The sequence below is a fragment of the Lontra canadensis genome, unplaced genomic scaffold (genome assembly GCF_010015895.1).
Source record: "Lontra canadensis isolate GAN:19392208 unplaced genomic scaffold, GSC_riverotter_1.0 scaffold36, whole genome shotgun sequence".
In the NCBI taxonomy this organism is placed as follows: Eukaryota; Metazoa; Chordata; class Mammalia; order Carnivora; family Mustelidae; genus Lontra; species Lontra canadensis.
The window spans coordinates 17,792,849-17,811,611 of NW_022631030.1; the positions used below are offsets into that span (position 1 = coordinate 17,792,849).

Below are 18,763 nucleotides of genomic sequence, written 5' to 3' on the forward strand. Positions count from 1 at the left end.
ATTCAAAAGTCATCTGTTCTGTTAAGTCTCTCCTCTTGAACATGTCCTAATGTTCTAGCTATTTTCTGTTTACCAAAGAACATACCACAAGATTTTGTTTACAAATGTTTATAGAACTTTATTCCTTCCACCAGCTCTTACTTTTCTTAATAATCCTTTTTGAAAAACTGATTCCCAAGCTCAGTGGTTCTCACACTTTTTCATCTTTGGGCACTTTTGAACTAAAAAATTATGCACCACCTTGAAGAGCTTTGGTTTATGTGGGCTATATCCTGCTATGCAGAAATTAAAACTGAGAAATTTAAAAATACCTATCTATTAATCTAAAAATAACAATAAGCCAATTATAAGTTAACATAAGTGCATTGTTTTACAAAAAAAAATCTTTCTCAAAATAATCTTTCTCAAAATAATCTTTCTCAAAACAATCTTTCTCAAAACAAATAATCTTTGTTTTTAAAATAATCTTTCTCAAAACAAACTTGGTAAGAACAGTGTTATTGCTTTTACTTTTTGTAAATCTCTTTATGGTCTGGCTTAAACAGAAGACAGGTGGATTATTATAATTGCCTCTCCATTCTATTTGCTTCAAATATTATCATATGGTTCCAGAAAAGTCTATTGTACTGTGAAAGAATAAAAGTGAAAAATGGCACATAACATCTTTTTTTTTAATATATATATATATATTTTTTTTAAGATTTTATTTATTTATTTGACAGACAGAGATCACAAGTAGGCAGAGAAGCAGGCAGAGAGAGATAGGAGGAAACAGACTCTCCGCCGAGCAGAGAGCCCGATGCAGGGCTCGATCCCAGGACCTGGGATCATGACCCGAGCAGAAGGCAGAGGCTTTAACCCACTGAGCCACCCAGGCGCCCCGGCACATAACATCTTAATATAATGATCAAAATAGTCTGAGCTCATGAATCCATCACACTTTGAGGACTGCTGCCCTAGCTCATTTTCTATAATGGCTATTCCAAAACTTTTTTACACTTAAGACTCTAATTCTATACTCTCTTTCCTAATTTTGGGCAAACAAATTTTTTTTCCTGTGGTAAAATACACATAAAATTTATCATTTTAACAATTTTTAGGTGTATAGTTCAGTGGGGTCACACGGTTGTGCCAATCATCCATCCCCAGGACTCTGTTATCACCTCACAGTGAAACTTTGTATCCATTTAACAGTAACTTCCCATTGCTTTCTCCACAGCCCCTGCTAAGCACCATTTTACTGGTGATTTGTCAGGGCTACAGAACAGCATTTTACAATACAAAATCTAGTATGTTTCTACTGTGTGATAATTCCTTCATGACTACATGTAAACAAGTTGGAAGTGTTTCTTACATGATTAAAATAAAAGTCACTCAAGGTAGTGTAAACACAAGCTAATTCTACCATTACTACAGGATAGGTAAAATTTAGTAATACAACAGGTGTTAACCCCTCATTACAGTATTCACTGCAGAGTGTATGCTCAGTAAATGTTATCAAATGGGGAAAAAAATACTGCCGTCGTATTAAGTCAACCAATCCCGTAAGATGTCAGGAAAACTTTAATTTGAAAGAACTAGGAAGTAATCTTTTATAAAAATGAGTATCTGGAAAATTACTATTAATATATCATGCCCATCAGTACTTTGTATTACATAATAAGACATTAATTCAAACACTCAGAGAAAAGCAAAAGGAGGTAATCAAAAGCTTCACAAAAAACTGTCACTACAAAAATGCTAAGCAATTTGAATTACATACCTCAGTTCCTGGTTTTCTGTACTAAGGAGAGTAAGAAGGGCCCAAGCCAGTACCTGGCTATTGTCTCCAGTATGGAATTTATTGTAATGCTTAATGTTCTGTAACAGGAGCTGGTCAAGGCATTCCAGAGCCTTTTCCTGCACTGTGCTCTCACAGTCCATCACAGCTGGGATGGTCCCTATCAGCCAGGCTTTCTGTATCTGGACACATCCAGGTTGGGCCTTAGGAATTAAACATTATGAAGTCATAAAGAAGTCTGATGCTACCAGAAGTCTAAATACAAATCAGTGAGGCTGTGGTCAATATTGAGACAGATTTAAAAGAGTCACACATACAAGTACAATAAACCATCAAAGTGAAAAAAAAAATCAACATTTGAAATACATGTTAAAACAAACTTCAATCCCCAATTACTGTATTATCAGTAAGTACTGAAATTTTAAACTTAGGAAGTCATTGCAGTATTATTAGTAAATCAGCACTTTTTGGTAATTCAAGATCAAGAACAAAAGATGAATGATTATTCCAAGGAATAATTAGAATAGATGCTGACAGAGGAAGTAAATGTATGCATTGCCTATTGCTTTCTATCATGAAGTAAAGAAACAAACATGCTTTTAATATTCTTCAAAAGCTAATTATTTGGCAGAAGTAAATTACATATCAGATTAGTGGATCTGTTCTTTTGGCAATATCATCTAATAGGTTTTAATGTGGAAAAATTAATCTAGGTCTCTGACCTAACAAAATTCATTTTAAAATTCACATTTCTATGGGAGATTTAAGTTAAAGTCAAAAAAAGGGTAATCACTAGCATTCTCTAGTATTAGTTCATAATTTATATTAATATGAAACATCATATTTAACTGAAAGATAACTCTTCCCTTACACTGTATATAGTCCTACAGTACACTTGGTAGAATTTCCACTTGTCAACTTAATATTTAGCAAGAGGTAATTATTTATGCTGAATTATTTTTCACATAAAAATACACTGCTCCTCACCACAAGAAGTTCCATAAGAGACTGTAAGGCCTGCTTTCGGACAGATACTGCAGGGTCCCGACACTGGTCTTGCAGAAGTGATAGCTCTTCTTTCATACTGGAGATGTCACAGTGTTTCAAAATACTCACTAGTACCTAGAAGGAACATATGTAACAGGGCTGATAACTTATTGGTAGGACAAAGACACACTGTAGACAAAAATAAGACTTAAGTCTGTGGTTCTTAAAACTTTTGAGGTCATGGATCCATCCCTCCATCCAGTAACATCTCACCTTTTCAGAATCTAATCAAAGCTAAGGCCTCTCTCTGGAGAAAATTTGACATACATTTTACATAAAAAGTATTTACAAACAAATTCAGCAGTTACATGCACCCTAACAAAATCCATCCATGGTTCCTAGATTAAGAATCCCTAATCCAAAAAAAAAGCTAAGGATATAAATATCTGACTCTTTTTTTTTTTTAAAGATTTTATTTATTTATTAACAGATTGAGATCACAGGTAGGCAGAGAGGCAGGCAGAGAGAGAGAGGAAGCAGGCTCCCTGCTGAGCAGAGAGCCTGATGCGGGGCTCCATCCCACGACCCTGGGATCATGACCTGAGCCGAAGGCGGAGGCTTTAACCCACTGAGCCACCCAGGAGCCCCTAAATATCTGATTCTTAAAAAGCCAACAACCAACCAGGAAACTTAAAAACAGACAAACCTTTAGATCATCTCTGTAATTTATATATACAACAGGACCAAAATGAACAAATGTTAAGTAAAAAAGAAGTCAAATAATGACTATGGCTGGGGTTTTTACAAAATATTTCCAAGTTTTTAGTGCTAAAAAGAGAGAATATTCAAGGATATCTAGAAAAAACTCACACCTGCAGTGCAGACTTCCTGACGTTGGTCTTCTCATCCCTGATTCTCTTTCTCAGCATTGCCATGACACATCTCACTGTTGAGGAAATGCCAAAAAATGATTATGGTCTGAGAAAAACTGTATTTACAGTATCTAACACCTTACCACACAGTACTGAGAAAATACTCTAAAAGACTGACTAATTAGTCAATGTAGAAAAGAAGAAAAGTCAAATAATTAGCTAGTCAAAATAACACAAAGGACAGAACAGTATAATTTTTGAAGGGCATAAATTCTGGAATATGAAAAACTCAGTTTTTAATCCTCGCTCTTATGTTTAAAATGCTGAATTATTTAGCTGCTCCATTTTGTTTAGCTACAAAAAAGGAATCTCTAAATCACAATTTTTTTTAAAGACTAAATAATACATAACAGCAGCTTTAAACTTTTTGATCACAGGCCTCTTTATACTATTAAAATTCTCTGAAGACTTCTAAGGGCTTTTTTGGTAAAAATCTCTAGTAAAAAGATTTAATAGTTCATTTTAAAATAGGAAAATGTATCACTATAAATGGTACATTTTTAAATGAAAACTAATTCTATTTCCCCCCCAAAAATATTAGTGACAATGGCATTGTTTTACAACTTTGCAAACTCTTTAATACCAGGCTAAATAAAAAAGAGAAAGTTCTCATCTCTGCTTCAAAATCAGAATGCTTTACAATGCAGAGTCTTGGTGTTATTATGAAAACAATATTAACTTCAACGACCTGCTGAAGGAGGCTAAGGGATTCCCAACTACACTCTGTGAGCTGCTGATGTACAAGAAAATACATTACGAAATGAAACAGAGAATGGAAAACAATAGAAAAAAAATCAATGAAGTCAAAAGTAGGTTCCTTGAAAAAGATAAAATTAACAAAGTTTTAGCTAGAAAGAAAGAAAGAAGACTTAAACTCTTAAAATCAGGAAAGAAGGAGGAAACATTATTACTATCATTACAGAAATAAAAAGAATTTGCAAAGATATACTATAAACAATTTTATGTTACAATTTTATGTAATCTGGATGAAATGGACAAATTTCTACAAAGATAAAAACTATGGAAACTGACCCAAGAAGAAATAGTCTCAATATAACAATAACAAGTAATCAAAAACCTTCCCACAAAAACAAACAAACAAAAAAAAACCTCAAAACAAAACAAAAACTTTCCCACACATGCGCAAAATCCCAGGACCAGAGGACTTCAGTGGAGAATTCCATGAAATGTTAAAGCAAAAATGAAAACTTCATAAACTCTTTTAAAGAAGAAAACACTTCCTGCTACATTCTAGTAAGCAGTATTACCCTGAGAGTAACACCAGATAAAAATATCTCAAGAAAACAACAGACCAAAATCCCTTGTGAATACATACACAAAATCTTCAACAAAATATCAGCAAATCAAATCTAGCAAGATACAAAATGGATTATATACCATGCTTGGGATTTACCCCAGGAATGAAATGTAATCAATCAATGTAACTAACATACCTTTATATAACATAATATAATATAATATAACATAATATAATATATAATATAATTATACATAAGTTATATATAAAAATTATATATAATTATATATTTTATTACACATATAATATATAATTATATATAATATATAATTATATATAAAAATATAATATATAATATAATAAAGGACAAAGACCACATGATTATCTCCACAGATAAGGAAAACATGTGCAAAATCCAACACCCTTTCATAATAAAAACACTCAATAAACTCAGAAGAGAAGGAAACTTCATCACACTGATAAAAGTCATCCTGAAAAAACTCACAGCTAACATCACACTCAATGGTGAAAGACTGAAAACTAAGTACAGAAGAAAGACAAGGCGGTCTGCTCTCCCCACTTCTTTTCAACATTGTACCAGGGGTCCTCGCCTGGGAAAACAGCAAGGAAAAGACAGAAAAGGCATCCAGATGGAAAAGAAAGAAAAAAAAAACTCTCTCTGTTCAGAGATGGCATGAGCTTATATAGAAATTCTTAAAAGGAATACACAAACACACACACACACACACATACACACACACACAGAATTAACAAATTTAGCAAGGTTGCAGGACACAACGTCAAACCATCAACTATCAGTTGTAAAAACTAGCAATGGACATTTAGAAAATGAAACTAAGGAAATACTGGAATTTATTATAGCATCAAAAAGAATAATGTATTTAGGAATCAACTTAAAGAGCAAGAGTTGTACACTGAAAACTGAAAAAATATCACTGAAACAAATTAAAGATCTAAATAAATAGAAAGGCATCCCATGTTCATGAACTGAAGGGCTCAATATTGTTAAGATGGCTTTACTCCCTAAAGTCATCTACAGATCAATCCTTACCAAAATTCAAGCTGGCTTTTTTTTCTTTTCCCCAGAAATTGACAGATGATCCTAAAATTCATATGGAAATGTAAGAGACACAGAATAGGGGCACCTGGGTGGCTCAGTTGGTTAAGCAACTGCCTTTGGCTCAGGTAATAATCCTGGAGTCCTGGGATAGAGTCCCACATCGGGCTCCTTGCCTGGCAGGGAGTCTGTTTCTCCCTCTGACCTCTCCCCTCTCATGCTTTCTTTCTTTCTCTTTCTCTCTTTCAAATCAATTAAAAAATCTTTAAAAAGAGAGAGAGAGAGAGAGAAAATAGCCAAATTTGTCTAGAAAAACAAGAGCAAGAATGCAGAAGCTATACTTCCTGATTTCAAAATTACTGTAAAGCACCAGTAATTAACAGTGTGGTACTGCCATAAAGAGAGACAATGGAATGTCAGTGGAACAGAAATGAAAGTACAGAATAAGCCCATGTGTCTGTGGTCAGTTGATTTTTGACACGGGTGCCAAGAGCATTCAAAAGAGACGAAAGTCTTTTAAACAAACAGTGCTGTGTCAAACTAGTTATCTGCATGCAAAAATTGGACCCCTACCTCACACCATATGCAAGAATTAACGAAAATTGATTGCAGACCAAAACATAAGAGGTAAAATTACAAAACTCTGAGAGGAAAACATAAAAGCAAATCTTCATGAAAAATTAGGCAGTGGTTTCTTAGCTGTGATACCAAAAGCACAAGGAAAAAAAAGAAAAAGTGGACAGCTAGACTTTATCAAGGCTAAAATGTTTTTATGCTTCAATGAGCACCATCAAGAAGCTGAGAAACTAAACCCCCAGAATGAGAAAAGAAATATTTGCAAATCATATATCTGGTAAGGAATTTGGATCCAGAATACATAAAAAGCTCTTTTGACTCAAAAATAAAGACAAATAACCCATTTTAAAAAATGGGCAAAGAAGCTGAATAGACATTTCTCCAAAGAAGACATATAAATGGCCAATAAACACAAGAATATTTGCTTAACATTGTTAGTCATTAAGGAAGTATAGATCAAAACTACAGTGAGTAGATATCACTTCACATCCACTAGGATGGCTACAATAAAAATAGACATGACAAGTGTTGGTAAGGATGTGGAAAAATTAAAATTATTACACATGCTAGTGTGTAAATGTAAAAACAGTATGGTCACTCTGAAAAAGCCTGGCAGTTCTTCAAAATGTTAAACATAGGGATACCACATGACCCAGCAGTTCTACTCCTAGGTATTCACTCCAAAAGGAATGAATATATTTACATACAAAACTTGCACAAGAATGTTCACAGCAGCATCATTTGTAATAGCCAAAAGATGGAAATGATCCAAAAGCCCATCAACTGACAAGTGAACACACAAAATGTAGTCTTATCCACACAATGGACTATTATGAAGCTGTAAAAAGTAGCGAAATATTGACATGAAATATGGATGAAAATATTATGCTAAGTGAAAGAAGCCACCCACAAAAGAACACATATTGTATGCTTGTACCTATGTGGAATAGGAAGAATAGGCAAATACAGATTTGCCAAAATAGGCAAATCTGTAGAGACAGAAAGCAAATCAGTGGTTGGCAGAGACTGAGGGAAGGTGAGAATGGGGAGAAACTGCTAATGAGAATGGGGTTTCCTTTTTGGCAAAGGAAATATTCTGAAAATCAATCAGTTTTGTAAAAACAGTAAAAACCACTAAATCATACACTTTATTATTTTTTAAAAAAATATTTTACTTATTTATTTGACAGAGAGAGACACAGCAAGAGAGGGAACAGAAGCAGGGGGAGTGGGAGATGGAGAAGTAGGCTTCCTGCCAAGAAGGGAGCATGATGCAGGGCTTGATCCCAGGACCCTGGGATCACGACCTCAGCCAATGTCATATGCTTAACAACTGAGCCACGCAGGTGCTCCAAATCATACACTTTAAATTTTTATGGTATGTGAATTACATCTCAAAAAAAAGAAAGGATCCCCCTCTGCCTTCCCCAAGAAAACACTTAGCACTTACCCTGTTAAGACTGGAGTCAATACAGACATTCAACACTTTTGGAGAATAAAGTTTTTATAATATTTTAGGAAATCAGTTTATATACATATTGAGTTTTTGCTCTGAATTTGAGTAACACATCCTAATATCTAGTCATATAAATCTAATTCCATGCTGATCTTTCAGGCTAAAATAGTAAGTAATTGACCTCATGGCACTTACCTGACAACATTACTGTTTTAGATATATAAACATGTAGGTAAAATTTGTATACATGCATTTATTATTCCCATTGCTCCTCCACACATGGAACTATGTTTTATTAAAGTCTGTACCTACAATGCCTAGCAGATTAGAAGGGGCCAGATAAATGTTAATGGAACGAATTAATAAATCTAATTATACAATTAATTCTCTACACATATATTCTCTCACTTATCTATCTTGAAAAATCACTTCTCTAAACATTATTTTCACAGACTCTGACAATAGCCCTCTGTGAAAGACAGGGAGGGTGTTAGACACAGAAAGGTACACATTAGGGTGCTTGGTTAGCTTCCATGTCTTAGGCGGGTATTTAGTACCAGAATTAGTACAAGAATTCAGAACACCTCTCACTTCTAAATAGTGTTCCCCACTATTTCATGCTATGCCATCTTACAGATGAAAAAGGCACCCAGAGAAGTAAAGTGACTTTTTCAAGATCACAATGGGTAGATAGACACAGAATCTGGGAGTAGGGTCCAGATCTATCTACTTACTAGTCGAGATTTGTTTTTTTCCCTCCTAAATCACATTAGCACTTAAGCCAACCCAGATTACTCTGGGTTCAGCAAGTCAATGAAAGTGATCAGGCATCACCTGTATTCAGAATCCTCTGCTGGAGGCCACAGGAGAGAGGACTCCACAACCATCCCATACAGTATGTATGGTTTATCTTACTCATCAAGAGAAATTATAATCTAAATTCTGAATTTACTTTTTTCAATGTGAACTTCAATTCACAGTTCCCCATCATTTATTAAAAGTGAATTCTGGGATGCCCGATCAGAGTCAAGATGAAATGGTGAAAAAAGTAATGAAGAATTAAAAGTAGGAACAAGATTGGGTACAAAGGTATTCTTCATCTTTCCCTTTTTTTTTTTAAATGATGATTTTTCTCCAAACACAAATTTATTATGTGCGGCACTTTCTCTAGCCGCTGGTCCCTTTTTAGTCAGCGGTCAGCAATCCCAAGAGTTCACAATGACTGCCTTTAATAAGGAAATAAAGTATTTGCTAATATTCTCTTATGTGTTATAGAAATACTGAGGTTCAGGACATAGTCAGTGGAATGTAGCTTTTCTTCACCTTAAGATGAAACAGAGTATAGTGCGAAGACATCAGAGATACAATAAAACAGAAATTATTCCACTTTTAAAAAGAAGGATGCTCCAATTGTTAAGGGTGAATTAATCAGAAAAAAAAAATCCAAGGTTTTTAGATTCTACTTACAGTTGTCTGAAATCCAATAGTTATTACTCATCTGATAGAAATAAAATCTGACATACCCCCAGATCCATCTGTTTCACCACTGCTGTCTATATTGTTCACCCCTGAGCCTCCAGAAGGGTTAAGTGTTTGCCTCTGACAGGAAAAAGCTTAAAAATAATTAAGAAAAAGATAAGTCATTAAGATAAAAATTTGTTATACCTCTTAGTAATAATAAGCAAGGCATATTACACATTTAAATTACTACATCATTATTGAAATGAATTTCAATTTCCTTAATGAATAAAGTTCAATATTAAAAAGGTAAATATGGAAATAGAAAAAAACATGTCAAATACCCACCAAGTCCTTTAAACAAAAGACAATTATTCAATATTGGAAAATATATTCACCCATTACCTGATGAATTTCTCAGTAAGATACCAGGACGGCTCTCTATTCTTGAAATTGCAGGACCTAAAAATAAGCAGATTGAAAAAGAGGGGAAAATGTCATAGTATCATCAGCACCAAGTAAATATTCAAAGAATCACCAAAATCAAGATAATTAGGCCTAAACACAAAACAGATTCTAAACTGCTGATAATAATGTTCTCTTTGGTATGCATTTGAAATGGTTGGATATTAGGCCCAATATAGCCAATACCCAACAATGCAAAGTAGTGGTACAGGCAGCCAACAATCTCACCTCTAAAACATGAATATCTAAAATACTCTAAAAGGCCTTTCAAATTTGTCAGGCTTGTCTAACAGGTGTACCTTGTTTTATCACACTTTGCTTTACTGTGCTTCATAGATACGGCAGTTTTAACAAATTGAGAATTTGTGGTAACTGCAACAAGCAAATCTATGGGTGCCATTTTTCCAACAGTATTTGCTTGCTTTGTGTCTGCCAGGTTTTGGTGATTTTCAAAATACTTCAAACTTCTTCATACTGATGGTGAACAGTGATCTTTGATGTTACTATTATAATTGTTTTGGGATACTATGAACCATACCCATATAACATAGCAAACCTAATAAACGGTATATGTGTTCTGACTGCAGATGTGCAAACATGAAGAGCAGCAGAATTAGAAGCAAAGCCTGGAAATGTGACTGAACTGCTGCAATCTCATGACAAATCTTGAACAAATGAAGAATAGCTTCTTACGGGTGAGCAAAGACAGTGGTTTCCTAGGATGGAATCTACTTGTGGTAAAGAAGCTGTGAGCGTTGGGAATGAACTCCAATTTTGGAAGAAAGTATCACCTACTACAGAGAAATCATTTGTGAAAAGAAGAGTCAATTGATGTGGCAAACTTTATCACTGTTTTATTTTAAGAAGCTGCCAGAGCCACCCCATCCTTTAGCAACCACCACACTGATTGGTCAGCAGCCGTCAACACTGAGGCAAGACCCTCCACTGGCAGAAAGACTGCAACTTGCTGAAAGCTCACATGATACTTAGCATTTTTAGCAAAAAGTAATTTTAATTATAGTAAGTAGTTTTTTTAGACATAATGCTATCGCCAACTAACTGACAACAGTGTATTGTAAACATAACTTTTATATGTACTGGGAAACTAAAAAATTCATTTGACTTGCTTTATTGCAGTATTTGCTTTACTGTGGCAGTCTGGAACCAAACCCATAAAATCTCCAAGGTATGTCTGTATTTAAAAAGTTATTCAACAACAAAATATACTGAAATTGGTTTATGAGGGTAAAAGTATATCATACTGTATCAATTACTTTTGCAACAGCAAAGAATGATTTTCCTTACAGTCCAATTTCTTGAAAAGCACAAGACAGGTTCCATGTCCCAATGGTTACCACACTTACTGTTACTCAGAAGTTCCAGTATGCTCTCCGATGCAGTGGTAACAGATACCTCCAGGCAATGTGCAAAACTGGACAGTGCCTTGCTGCGGACAGTCGGTGCCTTGTCTACACAACGGTCAAATATAATTTCCTGTACCAAGAACTTATGCTTTAAGATCTTCTGATGCTCCATCGAGAGAGTGTTATCTACCGCTCTTTCAGGCAGTTCCAATAGAGCTAAGACCACATCTAGAGTAAAAACCCTGTGTGGGATCTGATAAAGCAAAATCATAAGAATCTCCATCAGACAGGAATAAAAACCAAAGTATCCCTTGTGTATTCAGATCTGTCTGTCAGGAGGTTGCAAGAGCCAGGAATCAAGATTTTATGCATATCTCCTACCTTGGAACTTCGTGAATATCTGTAAAGCCAGGCAATGAATGTAGCATATTCCCTACTAGGAAGTTTGCTGAGCAGCTGGACCAAGGACTGGGCCGCATAGGTCCGATACTCTGATTTATCAGTCACCTGAAATACAAGCATTGAGAGGCTGTCCAGCCAATATCTACCTACAGCACAACTGAAACACACGTTGTGATACAAGCAGAAAATTAGGGAGTGAAACTATTCAGTGAATCTTTAAATTTTATAAAAGTGACTAGCAAATTTTAGGTTCCAGACCCCTTTGAAAACTAATCTATAAAAAATCTATAAGCCCTTCCCTCAGAAATTCAAACTTAGCACAAGATTTCAGAAAGTTTACGGAACCCCCCTAGAATCTACTGCATTCAAATTAGGAATCATTTGTCCAAACTGCTATAGAAATTGAAAAGATAATCATAAAAATTTGAACATTAACCAGATATTTGATGATATTAAGGAATTATTGTATATATTCTTTGGTGTGTTAGTATTTATTGGTTATGTTTTTAGGGTTCTTATCCTCTAGAGATACATATGAAATATTTAAGCATCAATGGATATGGTGGAATTTGCTTAAAAAAAGAAAAACCCAATGTTTACATGTGTTGACGAAATTATACATTATAGGGGTATAAGTGATACAAAATTGTTGAAGGTAGGTGCTCATCACCATATTCTATTTATTCATATGTTTGAAATTTTCCAAAATAAAAAGGATCCCCCTCGCCAAAAAGAACATTGTCAATGGGAACATGTAGTGAAAATATTAAACAAAACTACTTTCCATAATGAATAATAGACTCATTCACAAGAACAAATATACACACAAGCATACACATTTACCTTCACATCTAGTATATATTTTTATCATCATCTTTATCATTCTTACTATTACTATTAAAGCAAATGGTACCTTGGCACAGATGTGCTGGAGTAAGATACGAAGGACTGGGAATACATTTTCCTTCAGTTCATCCACAAGTGAACTATTTCAAAAAGAAACCACACCCACTGTTTACAATACACCAACTACACAGAATAATAATTTTTCAATTCTCTTCTTGAACACCATGACTTCTATGTTTTAAAAGTCCTGAATATTAAAAACTATTTACCCCATATTGCAAGCATTGTTTCAGTGAATAGAGTAAAATAGTTTCACAGCAGAAGATCATTCACTATGTCCTATGTGTGTTTTTAGAGAGCTGTTGCCAAGCAGACAGCTACAGTCAGGGAAGAGCAAATGCGTAAACTTTGTATGACTTTTTTGGCTATATACCAAATTTCACATTGAGACTTTAAAATACATCTTTTTTGGGGTAAATAATAAGAAATAAGACATGGCACCACCTTGTGGTAGCTGAGTGAAATGCTACTATTTCAACAGCTTTGTTAATAATACGTCTCCAAACTTTAATCCAAGATTATTATTGTAGGGTTTTTTTTTTAAGTTTACTTACTTATTTTAGTAACCTCTACCCCCAATGTGGACTCAACCCCATACCCCCAAGATGAAGAGTCACACACTTTTTCAATTGAGCCAGCCAGGTGCCCCAGATTATCATAGTAATGCCCAGATTTGACCCATCTTTAGTGTTTATCTGTACCATTATGTGGATACTACAGCAATTGGAGACATCATGAACTGTTATGGAAGAACCAAAACGGGTGTTTCCACTTAAAGCATCTTAGCTATTTAATGTTTTAAGAAACCCCCCACAAGAGATATTTTGCTCAATGATCAGATGACAGCCTATATATATCTGGATTCTACCATCCACACCCCACATCTCCAACTATACTATATTCCATGTATACCTGCAGGCATGTACACACTCTCATATACTTACCACTTTATTCCACCACCTCCACAGTGCATGCCAAAAATTCAATAAAGGAGGGAAAGAAAAGCCAATGACATAGCAAATATGTCTTCCCCAGTAAAGCTGAGAAATGGAACTTTTTAGGGGAAGCTATGTGATTCATGAGGGGAAAACTGGTCTATCAATTATTGTTAAAGAAGTAAAAATTAACTTAATTCTTCCCTTTAGGAAGTATGGTTGTAGGTGAAAAAGGATAGAAAAGTGAGAAGAAACATGGAAAAAGTGGCAACGAACAAAAAGAAAGAGACTAAAAGAAGACAGAAATACAAAAAGGAAAAGAAGAGGCAGATGCGTAAGAGAGGCAAACACTGAGCCAAATGATAAAACAGATGAGAAGCAAACTGTCATTCCTCAGAGCCTGACTTTACAGGCTTGTGGGAATCAAGCTGGAGGCCAGCGCTAGTCCATGAATTACAGACTCTGTATCCCTCAGCAATGACCCTGTGCAGAGGCTACCAACAATGAACTCCGGGCCATGTGAACCAGAGGATCTCTGAAGTGCTTTACTTTGACCCCCAAAACCATAACAGGCCAGAAATCTGTTAGTTTCCATAGGTGTTAGAAATCTTGGCTAGTACAGGGCCGAGGAGGTTTAAGAGAGAGTGATAAAGAGAGTGAAAATCTAAGCTGTGTATGCCTCACCTGATGAACTGGACCGCCTGTTTTCTACCGTTGATAACTGATGTTGTAATACTAAGGGGAGCACGATGGGCTCCTTCACCTGCTTCTAACATTAATATCACATTCAGCATTTGATGGAAAACACAACCTATAACCTGGAAGAGAAGAAAATTCTATTTAAGGATTGATAAAGAATCCAAGAGCCTCGAAGAGAGTGATGCAGACCACAGTAAACCATTTCTTTTTCTTTTTTTGTTTTTTTTTTTTTAAGATTTTATTTTTTTGAGAGAGAGAGCACACTCGCACAAGTTGGGGGGTGGGGATCAGAGGAAGAGAGAGAAGCAGGTTCCTCCTTGAGACAGGAGCCTGACACAGGGCTCAATCTCAGGACCCTTGGGTCGACCTGAGCTGAAGGCAGACGCTTAACCAACTAAGCCACCCAGGTGCCCCAGCGTAAACCATTTCAAGCTGTGTGAAGGTAAGTTGGGTTGACAGAGTTTTTGGATGAACACCAGAAACGTGTTTCTTGGACAATTACCAAGTACTCAATAAACACATGATGGAAACAATGTGAAAACACTGCTTACAGGTAGTGATAGGAATGTCATCTAGTTTTTCTCCCTACCCTTTCAAACTGTAGCCCTGAAATTAGGGTAAATAGAGGATTAATTGTCACTTCTAAATGGCAAAAAAATGCTCCTGCTAAACCCTTATAGAACAAGGGAAGAATGGTATTTTACACTTGTGTTTTACCTGAAGTTTACAACACACCTTCCAATATAACACCTCATATAACTTATTCGACTAACCATTCATTCACCCTGTAAATAAAACATGTGCAGAAAACCACATATGTGGCAGGTATTGCGTTAAGCACATTCATATATATTACTAGATTTAATCTCAAACCTCACAACAACTGCATAAGTGAGACATTTCCATTATATATATATATATATATAAATATTATTTCCACTTTATACCTGAAAAAAGAGCCTCCATGGCTAAAACCAACATGTCTGACATCTAGTCAACCCTCTCACAAAAAATACTACATCTTGAGAAATGCTATAGACCTAAAGGCATAAATTTCCCCATCCAGCTAACCTTTACAAATGTTACAAAGAGCACAGAAATCGAAAGCACTCATATGAATTCTATCCCACCCATATTTTAAACACAGAAAGGAAAATGGTATAATAAATTATAAAACATGGCATGTTTTCTAAACAGGCATGGCACTCAGCATCTGAGAAGCATTCTTTCATTTCCTCCTCCTGACAATGCTGTGGAAAGACTGAAGCTTTGGAAAGGCTGAGTACCTCATACAAGGAGACACAGCTGAAGGGGGTGGAGCCAGAATTCAACCACTGATGTACACAATCTGGCCCAAAGTCCCGAACCTATTTCTTTTCTTTTTCTTAAGATTTATTTATGAGAAAGAGAGAGGAAGAGGAAGAGGAGAGGGAAAGGGACAACCAGACTCCACGCTGAATGCCAAGCCCAACGTGGGGCTTGATTCCAGAACCCTGAGATCACGACCTGAGCCAAAAATAAGAGTCAGTGCTTAACTGACTGAGCTACCCAGGTGCCCTCAACCTACTTCTTCTTCTTCTTTTTTTTTTTTTTTTTTTGTTCCCAAAGACTAATTGACTTTATTTTATAAATTTTTATTGTGTTATGTTAGTCACCATCTTTGAACCTACTTCTTAACCAACACGGGACTCACCCTGGAAATTAAGTGTAGTACAGACACCAAAAGTCATAGGACCTCATTCTATTACATTTTTTGTAAAATCTTGTTTTATTAATCACATCCAAGTCTAGTAACACCATAATGCTTGAACAACCCTGACTCCAAAGTTTAGATAGTGATACTCTCTCAGTGAGGATAATCCATATATAAATATTGACTAGGAATGATAACCAGTGATATTTCTATAGAATTCTCAACTGAAATGATACAAACACTAATAGAAATACTGAAGCACACATGAAACTTGCCAAGGAAAACTTGAAAATTCCATGACTGTCTGTTCTTTTGAGAACAATCTGGTGACTGTTTCTCTAAAAGTGACATTCTATTCAGTGTTCTTCCTATCTAATTCACACTGGAACCATTTTTTGTATGAAACCTAACAGTAATTTGCCATACCCTCCAAGTATTTGAATACCAGTTTGGTTATGAAGAACAGGTAGCAAACAGGAACAGTGATGTTTTTTTTTGCTACAAATGACATAAGATCATGAAAATGACTTGGTAAATTAAAATGGCAATTACACCAAATGCTGCCAATGTTTTTCCATTATATGATTCAGATGCTTTCAATTCAACTAGTAATTAAATTAAATCTTTTTCTCCTTTACCTTATCTCCTTCTCCATGAATGGGGGAGCACAGCAAATACAATCCATGATAGGCCAGTTCTGGTACATATTTTACTTGATTAAGGTTTCTAAAGAAAAAAGGCAAAAGATTAATTAATGGACACAATATTACTCTGAATCTACTGTAACCCTATAATAAACCACATCCAAATGAAAAAATTCTTCTTGTGTGCCATTAGGATAAAATGGCATTTATACTTTTGCTAGAGCAAAATTTTAGCATTGGAAGAATTAGTGGCTCACCTGGCCTGGGTCACATGAAATTCATGAAGAACTGGTTCAAAATTAGTTAATGCAACAAAGACCTGGAAAACAGATACAAAGAAGACAGGTGATTTTTCCTACTTACTAAGTATTAGCCATCATCTCTGCCCTTTGAGGTTGCCCCAAGGTTTTTTAGAATCCTCACTTACTTCTATGCAATTCTGTATGCACTGTGGCTTTTCTTTCAGAGAAAATTTAGACAGCAGCCTTAAAAAATTCTTCAAAAGGTGAAAGATGGTATTTCGAATTTGACAAAGGTCTCGAGCAGAAAAACAAATACTTTCTTCATCTTCCTGTTCTTCTATTTCATCCACCTAGATTATAAAGATATGTATAGGTGATGCCTGCTTCACCTACTCCATAGTAATGCCTAACACTTTGTCCCATGATTTTCAATATACTCAAATCCAAGTCCAGTTACACTCCACGTGATTGCTGATTTGCTGAGGTGATATGACCCTGATCAGGTCCCTTAACTGCTCTGTCTCCAAAGCCAGAAGAATAAATCATTGGACTAGATGACTGCAGAGCAGTTTCTAGCTCTGTATTTTTGTGTCAATGGGAATTCTTTTGTTTCTTCTAAGTTTTCACGTCAAAGAACATCCACCATCCTACCTAGTCATCACACAAGAATTTGGAATTAATATTATTCCATTACACTCTTATGGACATAAGTCCTCAGATACTTCAATCTTCCTCTTTAATGACGTTAAGATAATGTGGCAAATACACCTGTTGGGATGTTGCCAAGCATACCTGGGAATAAGGCTGGTGAGAGATTATGGGGAGGTTGGAAAGATGACAAGGTAGAAATGTATTCTCAGTAGTACACAAAGCATGAAACAACTTAAGGTCATACTGAATAACTGATGATACTTTGGGATCATTTGGTTATAATCATGATGCCCAAAACCATTTTTTTTTTTTTTATTTGACAGAGAGAGCTAGCGCACAAGTAGGCAGAGAAGCAGGCAGAGAGAGAAAGGGAAGCAGGCTCCCTGCTGAGCAGAAAGCCCGATGCGGGGCTCCATCCCAGAACCCTGAGACCATGACCTGAGCTGAAAGCAAAGGCTTAACCCTCTGAGCCACCCAGGTGCCCCCCAAAACCATATTTTAATATAAAGTTAATTGTTGAGGTGCCTGGGTGGCTCAGTGGGTTAAGCCTCTGCCTTCTGCTCAGGTCATGGTCTCAGGGTCCTGGGATGGAGCCCCACATCGGGCTCTCTGCTCAGCAGGGAGCCTGCTTCCCCCACCCCCTGCCTGCCTCTCTCTCTCTCTCTGTGTCAAATAAATAAATAAAATCTTAAAAAAAAAAGTGAATTCTTAAATCACAATCTTGTGTTGATACAGATATGTTTTATTATTACATTTACTTCTTACCTCAATATCTTCTTTCCTAGGTGGCTTTCCTCTTTTCCTATTCCCTCTTGGATTTGTCTCAGAATTCTTAGGCTGCTCTTTCTTTCTTTTCCGATTCAAGTTAGATTCCTGAGGCCAGCTCTTCTTTAGAATCTGAATACATTTGTCAAACATCACTTGGTGGAACACTTGATTGGCTACACTGCCTATTTATAAAGAATAAAGAGTAGGTGGGTTAGATTTAATTGTCTTGAGATAGGTCTATAACAACAGATGTAAAATTAATAAGTAAAAATGAGCTTATCATTAACTCTAAACAAACAATGACCCTTTAGCAAATAAATACCATTCAACTTCAGCATCAGGAGGTAAGAAACAGTGCTGATCAGAAATAAATAAGATATTCATACCTGACCAGGGAGTAACTGGTTTTATACCTGTCGTGCGGCCAAAAACTATAAAACTGGACAAAAATGTATAAAATAACTATTTT

General features: G+C 35.7%; 1 protein-coding gene across 2 annotated transcripts in view; it reads right to left on the minus strand.

The window, feature by feature from the left end:
* NCAPD3 (non-SMC condensin II complex subunit D3) overlaps positions 1-18,763 on the minus strand; it is a 64,790-nt gene that overhangs the window by 33,891 nt on the left and 12,136 nt on the right. For both annotated transcript variants that reach the window (XM_032868969.1, XM_032868968.1), the window contains exons 4-16: positions 18,292-18,476; positions 17,061-17,225; positions 16,891-16,952; positions 16,628-16,715; positions 14,282-14,415; positions 12,670-12,742; positions 11,736-11,861; positions 11,355-11,607; positions 9,931-9,987; positions 9,591-9,680; positions 3,640-3,713; positions 2,768-2,902; positions 1,763-1,983 (exon numbers count right to left, since the gene is read on the minus strand). In XM_032868969.1, the coding sequence (XP_032724860.1) occupies positions 1,763-1,983; positions 2,768-2,902; positions 3,640-3,713; positions 9,591-9,680; positions 9,931-9,987; positions 11,355-11,607; positions 11,736-11,861; positions 12,670-12,742; positions 14,282-14,415; positions 16,628-16,715; positions 16,891-16,952; positions 17,061-17,225; positions 18,292-18,476 (1,663 nt within the window). The remainder of the gene's footprint in view (positions 1-1,762; positions 1,984-2,767; positions 2,903-3,639; positions 3,714-9,590; positions 9,681-9,930; positions 9,988-11,354; positions 11,608-11,735; positions 11,862-12,669; positions 12,743-14,281; positions 14,416-16,627; positions 16,716-16,890; positions 16,953-17,060; positions 17,226-18,291; positions 18,477-18,763) is intronic.